The sequence below is a fragment of the Brassica rapa genome, chromosome A09, assembly GCF_000309985.2.
Source record: "Brassica rapa cultivar Chiifu-401-42 chromosome A09, CAAS_Brap_v3.01, whole genome shotgun sequence".
Lineage (NCBI taxonomy): Eukaryota > Viridiplantae > Streptophyta > Magnoliopsida > Brassicales > Brassicaceae > Brassica > Brassica rapa.
Genome location: NC_024803.2, coordinates 29,937,950 through 29,951,229, shown reverse-complemented (window position 1 = coordinate 29,951,229; position 13,280 = coordinate 29,937,950). Strand labels below are relative to the sequence as shown.

The window sequence follows — 13,280 nt, the reverse complement described above, 5'->3', positions numbered from 1 at the left end:
ATGTGATAGGTTATGTTCGTCTTTGTAGTTCTGGAACTATAAAACCAAACTATCTCCTTGACAGATTTTCCTATTTCCCAAACGCCAGCTTGATTGCAAAGCTCAAATTAAACTTACAGTCTGGCGTTTTAGGTGATGATCGCTTGTATATATTATGTCCATTACTCCATTCCACATGCACCAAACTAGAACTATAACCAAAACTCATTACGTTTCGGTATGGTAAAATTATTACTTGATATTTTGTTTGAATTTAGCATGATTTCAGATAACAAGGAATCAACATATAACTATTTAGCTAATTATAAAATAGAGGCATATATGTATAATTGTATATGGAATATTTATCACTTTTAAATGATTAATTTGCTAAAATAGAATTTGTTGATTCGATTCTGTTACACTAAATTCAGTTTCGATTTTGTTTTCAGATATACCTAAATAGTATCTTTCAATTCATTTTACATTATCAATTTTTAGGAGAATAACCGAGAAAAAATATTTTTATTTATTTATTGAAGTTCTAATGGTTGTCCCTAAAAAGTTGAACAAAATATGTTGTTTATTTGCACACAAAAAAAAAAACATAAAACGAAAAATGACTTTTGCGAGTTTGTGTACCACGCCGTGTAACTTTTGAACTGTTATTACGGAAGTCATTGACATCCGTTAAAAGGAACATAACTGACACATCTCGTATCTTGCCTTTTATTTTTTGCATGTTCTTTTAGAAAAATGAGAAGAAGATTCCAAACTGATGAGCTGAAGTAGGTTAAAAGGTATTAACTCGTTAATCATTTGCACCATAAATGACGTTTCTCTGGTTACAACTGGAAATCAAGAAGAAAAAGGAAATATTATTTGGTAAATGAGTGAAATCAAAAATATAAACACATAGAAATGGGTAGCCAGAGAGAGAGAGAGAGAGAGAGAGAGAGAGCGTTGAGTGATGTGAAGCTTGAGCCTATGCATTAACTCCTCTCAACGCTCTGCTTCCCCTTTATATCCCAAACCTTTCCTTCTTTCCCTTTGTCACCTCCAAATCTCACAGGCAAAACACTTAACCATGTCGCCTCCTAAAATGCCTGATCTCTCGACCTCCACGAAGCACAAATATGTTAAACTCGGTTACCAATACCTAGTCAACAACTTCCTCACCCTTCTTCTAATTCCAATCCTAGCATACACCGCCCTTGAGCTTTTCCGAATGGGTCCTGAAGAGATACTCAACCACTTGAACTCACTCAACTTCAATCTACTTCACATCCTATGTTCCTCTTTCCTCATCATATTCGTTTCAACCGTTTACTTCATGTCCAAGCCACGCACCATCTACCTTGTTGACTACTCTTGCTTCAAACCCCCCGTTACTTGCCGTGTCCCGTTCGCTACGTTCATGGAACACTCTCGTCTCAACCTCATAGACAGTCCAAAGAGCGTCGAGTTCCAAATGAGAATCCTCGAACGGTCTGGCCTCGGAGAAGAAACTTGTCTCCCTCCAGCTATTCACTACATCCCTCCAACTCCAACGATGGATGCCGCAAGAAGCGAAGCAGAGTTGGTTATCTTCACTGCCATGGACGATCTCTTCAAGAAAACAGGTCTTAAACCTAAAGACATCGACATACTCATTGTTAACTGCTCTCTTTTCTCACCAACGCCTTCTCTCTCGGCCATGATAATCAACAAGTACAAGCTCAGGAGTAACATCAAGAGCCTTAACCTCTCCGGGATGGGATGCAGCGCTAGTCTTATCTCTGTTGATGTAGCACGTGACTTGTTACAAGTTCATCCTAACTCCAACGCTGTGATAGTTAGCACTGAGATCATTACTCCTAATTACTACCAGGGCAAAGAGAGAGCTATGTTGCTCCCAAACTGCCTTTTCCGCATGGGAGCAGCGGCTATTCTTCTCTCTAACCGCAGATCAGACAGGTGGAGAGCTAAGTATAAGCTCTGTCACCTTGTCAGGACCCACCGGGGTGCGGAAGACAAGTCGTACTATTGCGTTTACCAGCAGGAAGACGATGAAAGTCACGTCGGAATCAACTTGAATAAAGATCTCATGGCCATCGCTGGAGAAGCCTTGAAGTCTAACATCACCACCATAGGTAACTCAAAATCCTTATTACAATATGCTTTGTTTACATGATTTTCTTTTCATTCCTAACGATATAATAGTTTCAGGATACTTTTAGAAGATTTCTATTATTTTAAAATGTAAAATATTTTAACATCTTAATTTTAACTTTATATTTTACAATCATTTTTATAAAATAGTTAAATAATTTTTTTTTATTTTAAAAATGCTTTTGAACAAAAAAACATTTAACTTTTTTTGTATTACCCATAACATCATACATTATAAACCGATGGAGTATCATAACTATAAGAGTTGGATTGGGCCAACACTTAGTGCATTTAATTCACCTCTTTAGGAATAAATATTTTCAGTTTTTCAAGAAAAAATATTTGTGCAAAACGCAAATATAAATGGAACAAATTCTGCTTTAAAATGTTTAAGAGTTCATATGAAATATATATATACACCTGCTAGACTCTGACACAAACACAGTGGTCACTCATCAGGACCAAAAACACAGTTGCGGCTTAGTTTATATCGTAAATTTTAAATTGTTGTATAATAATTTGTCTAAGAGTTAATGACTTTATATCACTATGATCATGTTTTTCTTCTTCTTGAATTAACACAAGTACTGGATGAATAGGTCCTTTGGTCCTACCGGCATCCGAACAGCTGCTCTTCCTCACGTCTCTCATCGGACGTAAAATCTTTAATGCAAAGTGGAAGCCGTACATACCAGATTTCAAGATGGCTTTCGAACATTTCTGCATCCACGCTGGAGGTAGAGCAGTAATCGACGAGCTGCAGAAGAACCTACAGCTATCGGCAGAGCACGTGGAAGCCTCGAGAATGACGTTACATAGGTTTGGTAACACATCTTCGTCTTCGTTGTGGTATGAGCTTAGCTACATCGAGGCTAAAGGGAAGATGAAGAGAGGCGACAGGGTTTGGCAGATCGCGTTCGGGAGTGGATTCAAGTGTAACTCAGCCGTGTGGAAATCTAATCGTACGATCAAGACACCAACGGAGGGACCATGGTCGGATTGTATCGACCGATACCCTGTCTTTATCCCTGAAGTTGTCAAACTATGAGCATGCCTCTCTCTCTTTTCGGTGATACGTTTCAATAAGGTTGGAATATGATAGAGAAAAGTGAAAAAGACGATACGAATACCATAAAAATGTTCATATCTGCGTATATTTTTACATCTCTATTTTTTCATTTGAAGTATTTCTTTTTCTTATTTCTTTTTAGATTCTCGTGATATGTTATTTGTGATGTATCAAATGCTACTTTTCTCTTCTTTTTTAGAAATTTGAAATAATACTTCTCTTTCTCTTAACGTTGCCTTGAATGTGCTTATATACCTGAGGCCTGAGCTAACAAAAGAAAAATTAAACAGAACAGAGCAAGCAAAAGAAAAATAAAAGTTTTTTGGGTTTGACCAATAAAAGCTATGTAATCAATAGTATTAGGTAATAGGGGGGGAGTTCAATAGGGGGCCAGGCCATGTGGTTGTACAGTTGATAGACTTGACAGCCTACTAAAATCCAATTTAACTTTGTGCACGGAAATTCTGGTGAGAACCTTAAAGTGGTGAATCGTTTTCTTTAGTTTTAATTTCTGTCTGTTTTCTTTTATATACCTTTTGATCGTACAAATAGTCAAATACGTAATTGGTTACACGAATGGCACGGGTTAAACAAGTTTACTAAAAATATTTAGCACATTAACGTCTTAAAGCACAGAAGCAAACAAGTCTCCAGACCCATTTTCATTTTCTTGTATGGCTAGGAAATTCCGACCGTTTATGCATTTGCTAAACCAGTATTATTAAGAATTGATATGTCTATGTAGGTATGTCTATGGACTGACCTGAGAAGTTTTACAATCACAAAAATAGGAGTAAAAATTGAGATTTTAAAAACCTAAGTGCTGTAGCAAAAGATCTACAAGATTACTTCAATATTCGATGAAGATATTGTTTAGACCATATATTAGCTAGCTCGTTTCCTATTAGACTCTATCAAATTTATTTGATGAGAGGTACTTTTCATTGCAATGAATTTTGATTTGTGAAAAAAAAAATGAGAGGTACTATCAGTGTCTCAACACATGTGTGTGTTTTTGAATTCTCCTCACTTCAAGTCTTCAATGTGTATTTGGCGGACCAATCAGTCACGATGCACACATATTTTTAGTGCATTCCGGAACAGACCTAACATGCATTGTCATCCCTAGAAATAAATGAATGAGACTTGTGGAAGTGGTAAGAGAGATGCGTTGTCAGTCTCGCCATAATTGGATTGGGAAAGATAACTGCAATATAACACTGGCCGTTCTTTTATTTCGGCAATAACTGAATGCAAACAATATGTTGGTTATACGTGAAACTGTAGTCTATTCATGTGGTTAGTTGTTGCCTCTACGCTCTCCCCAGTGCTATATTTTACCCACACCTCTTTATTCTTAAAGTCGTTAGATTCTTTGCTGTTTTATCAACACCTCTCCATCCTTACACATCCCAATTTTTACCCCTGATAAAATCTGGGGATCAGTATATATTATCAAAGCGTAATATGGAAGGTATAATTCAAAATTTTAACGGTGAAGTTTTTTCAAAGAACTAAGAAAAAATTAAAGAGGAACAAATTGTTAATGAGAAGTTCCTGTCCTACCAACATCTTTGGTTTTACGCCTTAAAACAAATCCACCAAATAAGAAATCAAATATACCACTCGAAAATGCGTAATGAATGAAGATTTTCTACATGAATTCAATAGGGTTAACTATATCTCAAGTAGCTAGGACTCCACCTAAACATGCACTTCTCAGATCTCATTATGATGGGTTTAACGAACATAAACAGTAAATCACCACCGTGTCTCTCACCGATGAGTGGTACACGCAGGGCCGGCCCTTGGGCCACAAAAGAAGCAACTGCTTCCAGCCGACATATTTATCATTAAAATTCGGCCACATTTTTCCAAAAAATTGCCTTAGTCTAGTGGTATAACATCAAGTTCTATGTCTAGGTAAAACGTAAACCTGGGTTTGATCCTCATCAAGCGGTCATTTTTTTTGCTTTTGCTTCTAGCCACTTAAACTCTAGGGTACACGAACTGTCTTAATTATACAAATCTTGAGTACAAATTATGTTCAGTTCGTCCTAGATTTGTGGAGTGAAACATACAGAAACTGCAAGCAGACTCTCCTACCATTGAAATTTGGATGACTAATAATCATTTTCTCGTAACAACTAAAATTAACGGTCGAACCAAAGTGAGTTCTGCAACTTTTGCAAGGATATGGTAAGGGTTTCTTGGGGTTAAAGTATGGGCCTCCATTTAGATTTTATTATTACAGTTTGTTTCGAGATCCTTTAACAATATCAGCCCACATATCTTTGGGCTAGATACCAAATCCATTTAAACCTGTTAGATTTGTCACATTAAGGCCACAAATGCTCTGTGGTCACTGGTAAATATGTAGAATAATTGGACAACGGATACTTCGTTGCTGTATTTTGTGGTCTATCGAATGCCATCCCTATCATTTTAGCTTCCAAGAAAGACTTTGATTGCTCTTTATATTGATTTATGAATTTTACTACAAACAATTATACTACTCTACGAAGATCCACATCTGATAATTTCACATGAACTATATTATACTGTTTTATAAAAATTCACATCTAAAACTTTTACTTGAATTACGCCATTTTTTTCAAAAAGATATATTATTTTCACCTATATAAATAGTTATAGATCTCATGGACATATTTTCTGATATAGATTCATAATTGTTTCATAAATCAAATCGGTGGACAAAGACCAAAGAGACTTTTGCAAACCATATATTGTTTATGGACTCGCCAAGATTTTCCCAACTATTTTGAAAATTTTCCCTTGGCTATACAGTGACAGAAATACTTGGTCACAAAAATTTGTAGCCATGATCGTGGCTAATTTCTAGTGTAAATTGCATGGGATGTTATAACCGCAGAGTCTTCCAAAAATATCACACATATGTTCAAAGGTACGTGTATGGTTCCAGTGCTCAAAGCTAGTGATAATTTTGAATGTGGTATCTTTAACAAGTTTGTACTGACCAAAACAGGGGGTCTTTTTTGATATTTGCTATTTCTTTCTTTTTTTGGTAAAGGTGTCGGTTTTTCTTTTACTTCACAATAAAAAGTTTTTATTTGCAAGTGTTCCAAAGAACTATCTATTTTGCATATTAATATTTTATAAGTGTCTCGTGTATAGTAACTTTTCATTCATTTTTTTGTAGTTGAGAATATTTACAACCCGGCCGAAATCTTTCCTACCAGAAAAGAATGAAATAACAAAAACCACAAAAAGTCTTCAATAAACGAAACCGAATAAGAGAAAGGAAAAAATTGAGGGAAAGCGACAAAATGGACCACACAAGAAATCCATTGGATAAAGAAGCAGACCAATCAAAACCCTATTACAAGGATCATCTTCAGAACTCAACCAATTAAAATCCAGATAAGGCCTTCAGGTGGGTCCCAATTAAAGACATAAACACCCAAAAAGTGCATTAAAATACTTCAAAATCCACTGACAAATGAGAACGCACTACATGCGGGGAATGTCCTCTCAGTCTCAAACACTCGTTGCCCAATACTATACCCCTAAGAGTACACACTATATCTAACTTTTTGCAGAGAGCAATAATTTGAAGAAAATATTCAATTATTGAAGTTGAACCCCCCCTCGTGCTCTCTCGTTTCTCGAGCTTGTGAAAAAGATGAAAAATTTGGCGAATGCTGTTGGAGCCAAGACGGCGAGAGCTTGCGACAGCTGTGTGAAGAAGCGGGCACGGTGGTACTGCGCCGCTGACGATGCTTTTCTATGCCAGTCTTGCGACACTTTAGTCCACTCAGCGAACCCTCTCGCTCGCCGGCACGAGAGGGTTCGTTTGAAGTCGGCCAGCCCCGTGGCCACAAAGTATAGCAGCCACAACCACTCAGCTTCTTGTCCACCGCTTGAAGCTGCAACGTGGCATCAAGGGTTCACTCGTAAACCTCGGACTCCACGTGGGTCTGGTAAGAAAAACAATTTGTCGATATTTCATGATTTGGTTCCGGAGATTAGTGCAGAGGATCAGACGGACAGCTACGAGATCGAAGAGCAGCTGATCTGTCAAGTGCCGGTTCTTGATCCCATGGTGGCTGAGCAGTTCTTAAACGATGTCGTTGAGCCAAAGATCGAGTTTCCTATGATTACAATCGATGATCAAGAGGACGAAGACAACGCTGAAAGTTGTCTGAATGGTTTTTTCCCGACCGACATGGAGCTTGAGGAGTTCGCTGCTGACGTGGAGATTCTACTCGGTCGCGGGTTAGACGTCACAGAGTCCTATGCGATGGAGGAGCTAGGGTTGTCTAATACAGAGATGTTTAAAATCGAAAAAGACGAGATAGAGGAAGAGGAAGGAGAAGAAACAAAAGCCATGAACATGGGAATATGCTGCGGTGAGGATCGGGGCGATGGGGATGGAACTGTGGCGTTTGAGCTGAGGTTTGATCACGACTCACACAACACATACGAAGAAGAGGCGATAAAGAATGCTGATTGTATTAAGGTGGAGGAGGAAGAGCAAAAGAATGTTCTAATGCTGAGTTTAAACTACGAGTCGGTGATATCAACTTGGGGAGGCCAAGGTCAACCGTGGCTGTCAAGAGAGCCACCAGAACGAGACATAGACATCAGTGACAAGCCAGTTGTTTCCATGGTATGTTATAGAAACTCATTCTTTGTAAATCAAAAAGAGTTTTTTTTTTTTTTCTGTTCTTTTTTTGTCACGAATCAAAAAGAGTTTTCTTTATATGTCAAATGAATATATTAGTCCATGGTGCTTATATATTACTTTAATTAGGTCCAAGTTAGATGTGGTAACCTAACAACATGGCCTTGAGATTTTGAAGGATTTAAATAATTAAGTAAATTTTAAAAATAATTTAGAGGTTTATGTTCATATATATATTAACTCAAAAATTTTAGGAACTCAAGGGTAATGTTTCATTTCGCTATGTTGAAGACCTGCCTAACAAAGTAGAGTTGAAAATGTGTGTTCCCAGGAAATAAATGGAGGAGAAAGTCATCATAAGCATTACGTTGGTGGATGTTTACCATCAAGTGGGTTTGGGGATGGAGGAAGAGAAGCTAGGGTTTCGAGGTACAGAGAGAAGAGGAGGACGAGATTGTTTTCAAAGAAGATAAGGTACGAGGTACGTAAACTGAATGCAGAGAAACGACCTCGAATGAAAGGAAGATTCGTTAAGAGAGCTTCACTTGCTCTATCTGCTGCAAGTTCACCATTGGGTGTGAATTACTGAATATCCTAGCTATTTGGCTATAGCTCACTTTACCTTTTAAATTGAATGTTTTTTGGTGGACTTTTTTCTTCTGCAATGACGGAAGTTTTTTTGCACTTAATTGTGCTTTGTGGGCTTGATATGTACATAGGGAAACCAAATAATGTGACTTGTATGAATAGAGCTGATGTATATATTATCTGGTAATAAGAATGTGACAAGGCACTTCCATTGTTTAAATTATTTAGTTTAACGATGTTTATCTCTCAAAGCCGAAACTGAACGAACAAATTGTCTCAAATCATAACTGAGCCGATTTTCTTAAAACATGCAACTCACCACCACATTTATAACACTTATATGTAACAAAGGGAATGAGTTGCCTGAAAAGCTACATTAAGCACACAATGAACCAAGATATATGTCGTCCCTACCAACATATATATGTGAACATTTTTAATGTAGAGTCCAGTTCCATTTTACTCTCTAGCTAATATTAAATTGACAACTAACTACCACACAAGCGTGTATTGCAGCAAACAACCTACCTACCAGCGCCTATACAAAATATCCTCATACATCTTTATCCAGGAGCAATTATTGATTTAAATCTGTGGTATATAAGAAATGTTACTTTTGGTGGCGCTTAACATTTTGGTAAGATGGGTTAATTCAAAGAATTTTTTTGGAAAAGCTAACGTATGATTATCTAAAGTTAAGTAGTACATGTTAAGAAAGTATATATGGGTTATACATCGAGGAAACTTTCAAAGATAAGAGATATCTTTTCGTTTTTGTTTCTATTTTTATAAAATGATGAAAAAAGTTCATTTCATAAAAAGACAGGACACAGCTAAAAGATGTAGAAGTCACATCGTCGGATGTTGTTGTGTAGCTAAGAGTTGGGTCCGCATGAAGGAGCCTAGAGAGGCATTGGCTTTGTAACTTATATCACATTCAACCTTCGATTTGCCGCTTTTCTTGTTACAGTTACTGGATAGTAGATAAAATGTGTACGTAAGTATTATTGGACAACTAGATTTTAATCCGCACACCCGTGCGGATAACATTTCATTTATAAATATAAAATTTTATATTATTTTGTATATAATAATTTATGATAATATATTGCTGTCATTTTAAAAATAACTAAATAGATGATATATAGTTATAAATATTAAAATTTAACATATGTTAACAATTTTATTTTTTTGTAAAAATTATTACATAATTTATGAATATTAATCATTTTAAAAGGTGAATGATATTTTAGTCACTTTAAACGGTGAATGATATTTTATTTATTTATCTTAATGAAAATATTTTTTTCAAAATATATTGGTTTACCAATTCAACATAATTTTAATATGTTTGCACAAAAAACAATTTTCATACGTAATTCATTAATTACTTCTATTTTAATATAATGTAGAATATACTTATAAAATTAATAAAATTAGCAAATAGTTTCATTATTTTATTTATAATAAAAATGCAATTAAAATTAATTTATAATAACATTATACTACTAATTGCAAAATTAATCAGTGCATTAATTAAAAGAATATTAAAAAATTTTAAAAGATTTTGTTAGATTTTTTCTCAAAAGATTTTGTTATTCCTAAAACTAAAATTTAAATTTAAATGGATTTGTTATTAATATCCTTATAATTATTTAGAAATGTTATACAGTAAATAAACTAATGTAAACAATAAAAATATTATTTGAATATATGGACCTAGACTTCTAGTATGACTATTTTGTATTAGATAAAAATGGTACTTCTCTTTTAATTTAAAATGGATTTGTTATTAATATCCTTATAATTATTTAGAAATGTTATACATTAAATAAACTATGTAAACAATAAAAATATTATTTGAATATATGGACCTACACTTTAAGTATGACTATTTTGTACTAGATAAAAATAATACTTCTCTTTTAATAGAGAATACTAGTTTCTGACCTACCCTTAAAAAGGCGGGTATATTTTTTGTTTTAAACTTTTTTACAAATTTAATTTTTAATATTTGTTTTTTTAATCATATGTCAATAATGTAACTGCATAAATTAATTACATGTAAATTAATTACATGAAGTAACGTGTTATATTCATCAATTAAAAGGTTAAAATTATTAAATAGCATAAAATAGTTTGGGCTGAATTCACTTCAAAACAAAAAAAATTGGACTCAATATTGACAAAAGGGGAAAACGTAACCAATTGTAAATGGTCCAAGAATTTTGGATAGGAGGTTACGTATTGATTAATAAAGGTGGCTACAATTATAAGGGGGTGTTAGTGGGGATGAGATTTATAATGAGTCTTAGAATTTCTAAGTCTAGTGTTATTGGTTTATAGATTCTCATATTCTCATTGAAATCTATTGTTATTGGTTAATGATTCTATAACTCTATACAAAATCATTTGTTATTCAAAAAGTTTAGATTTTAATGATTCTACAAATCTATTAAAGTAAGTGTTATTTAGAGTTGAATTCTTATCATTTTAACTCACAAATTAAGATTTTGAGAATACTACATGTTTACCTTGAATTCTTAGAATCATTACATTACTTTATTTTCATAGATTTTCACAATATACAAAATTCTCTACATCTCTTTCCAAATTTAACAAATCTTTCAACTTTTAAAATCAACAAACTCTATAGAAATCTAAGTCCCACTAACACCCCCTAAAATATATGATTTATTTTTTAAGTTAGACACAATATTAATCAATTGGTCATGATGCTGTTTTAAGAGTATTGATATAATATTTATAAAAAAATTATTTGGCAAATTTTTAGGCAAAATTCCATACAAATATCCCCAACTAAATTTTGCTAAGCTTTTTAATACCTATTTTTTTGTTAATACACAAGCTTTTAAAATGGTGTTGATTTAAATATCCAAAATATGTTTATTTTAATCAAAAATATTAATAAGTTTAAAATAAAATTTAAAAAATCTCTAAAATTCAAAAACAATCTCAAAATTCTAATTTTATTTTAAGTCTTAGAAATAAAAGTAACTAAATTATGAATAATCTTAAATTATATAATAAGAATTTTAAATATCAAATTTGGTTCTTTCTCAAAAATAAATAAATATCAAATTTGGTTCTTTCTCAAAAATAAATAAATATCAAATTTGGTTTATTTTTGGAAATAGAAAACAAATTTATTTACTTTCCCTTCGAAATTAAGTTTTTATAAATTTATATCTTTCTCCATAATTTAGTTACTTTCTTTCCTACAACTTAAAATAAAAGTGGAAATTTTTTTAAAAAATTCTTAGATTTCAGAGATTTTTTAAAATTTGTTTGAAACTTATTAATATTTCGGATTAAAATAAACAAAATTTAGGTATTAAAATGAACACAATTTAAAAGTTTATGTATTAAAATAAGTAAATAATTAGTTGAGGTATTAAAGTGGGTAACAAAAAGGTTTGTGTATTAAAAAGCTTTACAAAATTTAATTGATGTACTTGTATGAAATTTTTGTTTTTTTATATTAAAACATCTTCATATGATACGTAAGTGTTATTATTCTTCTAAAACACTAATGTAAAACCTAATTAATCTTAATTGTGTTTAAAGCTCGTTATATCAATAAAGGTTGAATTTTGTTCGGTATAATAAACTTATTCTAGGTCAAAATAATAATTTTTTTCTTGAACGTTATAACTATGGATCTAAAAGCTTGTAAATTATAATTTACAATCATTAATAAGAAACCCTAATATGGGGTTGCCTTCATCGAATAGCTTTATAGTTTTCTTGCTTTTTTGATGTACTAATTCTCGGTTATCATCAAGAAAAGGCTTCTTAAATTAAATGTCTTCCTAAAGAATGTTTAAAGGAAGTATAGTAAAAATCATATGCTGTAACAAGAAATCAGCAAGATAAGAGAAATTTATAAGAAAGATATATATCAAATTTGTTATAGATATGATCAAAAGTCATGAATCTATTATATCACCAAAAATGTACCCACAGAAACATGAAGTTAATCAAATATCGTATACGGTATACCAGTGACTCCCAATGTGGACATTCTTAAACAAAACCACCAAAACTTGCAAGTTTAATGTCTCGAATACAAACACAAGAAAGAATCATATGATATGATTTTAATGTATTTACGCTTTTTAAACGTAACGTTTGGTTTGATGGTGTCTTAGGGCTTGACTGGTGTAACCACAATTCTTACGATTGCGGGAGTTTGCGGATGCGGATGGTTGTGGTTTTAAACAGTTTTAAGATATTTGTATGACTGTTACTACGGTTAGAAATTGGTGTGTTTGCGGGATACTTATGACTGGTAAACCACCAAATACAACAGCAGTTAAATAATAAATTAACAATATTTACATTTTATATAATTATAAAAATATTAAATAACATAATAATATAATAAATATAAAAATTATATTGGTAAAATTATATTTTAAAATTATTAAAAAGTGTAAAATGTTTTATTTTAATAATTTATAATAAAAATTAAAATATAATAGATATATTTTAGTATATCTATTATTCAATTTAAAATTTTTATTTTTATTTTTATTTTTGTATTTATATTATTTTTTTAAAAAGAAAAAAAATATTTACCCTCCTGCAACCGCAACCAACCGCAAAAGCTGTGTTTTTTCATGGTAACGGGGAAACGAGTCATGGCTTTAAGCTCCTCATTGGTAGAGCATTAGCATTAGCATTATGCTCTACATTATCCAATCAACAATTGTTAGAAAAATATTTAGAGAAGTATTTACTAAATGCTAGTGTTCTCCAAATGCTCTGATATGAAGTTTTTAGAAGAACATTTGCATTTATAAT

General features: G+C 32.8%; 2 protein-coding genes across 2 annotated transcripts; both read left to right on the top strand.

Moving 5' to 3' along the window:
• Positions 1 to 961: 961 nt before the first annotated feature.
• Positions 962 to 3,429, top strand: LOC103840573 (3-ketoacyl-CoA synthase 5). Its single transcript, XM_009117070.3, has 2 exons — positions 962 to 2,111; positions 2,730 to 3,429. Exons 1-2 carry the CDS (start codon positions 1,067 to 1,069, stop codon positions 3,176 to 3,178), a joined length of 1,494 nt encoding a protein of 497 aa, XP_009115318.1. The 5' UTR covers positions 962 to 1,066; the 3' UTR covers positions 3,179 to 3,429.
• Positions 3,430 to 6,668: 3,239 nt separating this feature from the next.
• On the top strand, positions 6,669 to 8,676 carry LOC103840572 (zinc finger protein CONSTANS-LIKE 16). The gene is made up of 2 exons (XM_009117069.3): positions 6,669 to 7,850; positions 8,197 to 8,676. The coding sequence occupies exons 1-2, from the start codon at positions 6,864 to 6,866 to the stop codon at positions 8,452 to 8,454; spliced, it is 1,245 nt and encodes a 414-aa protein (XP_009115317.1). The 5' UTR covers positions 6,669 to 6,863; the 3' UTR covers positions 8,455 to 8,676.
• The last annotated feature ends 4,604 nt before the right edge of the window (positions 8,677 to 13,280 follow it).

Bases quoted from the DNA above. Each gene is read 5' to 3' on its own strand.
- LOC103840573 (XM_009117070.3), top strand. From the start codon at position 1,067: ATGTCGCCTCCTAAAATGCCTGATCTCTCGACCTCCACGAAGCACAAA. The intron at 2,112-2,729 runs GTAACTCAAAAT...CTGGATGAATAG, and splicing joins GTCTAACATCACCACCATAG to GTCCTTTGGTCCTACCGGCA.
- LOC103840572 (XM_009117069.3), top strand. From the start codon at position 6,864: ATGAAAAATTTGGCGAATGCTGTTGGAGCCAAGACGGCGAGAGCTTGC. The intron at 7,851-8,196 runs GTATGTTATAGA...GTGTGTTCCCAG, and splicing joins ACAAGCCAGTTGTTTCCATG to GAAATAAATGGAGGAGAAAG.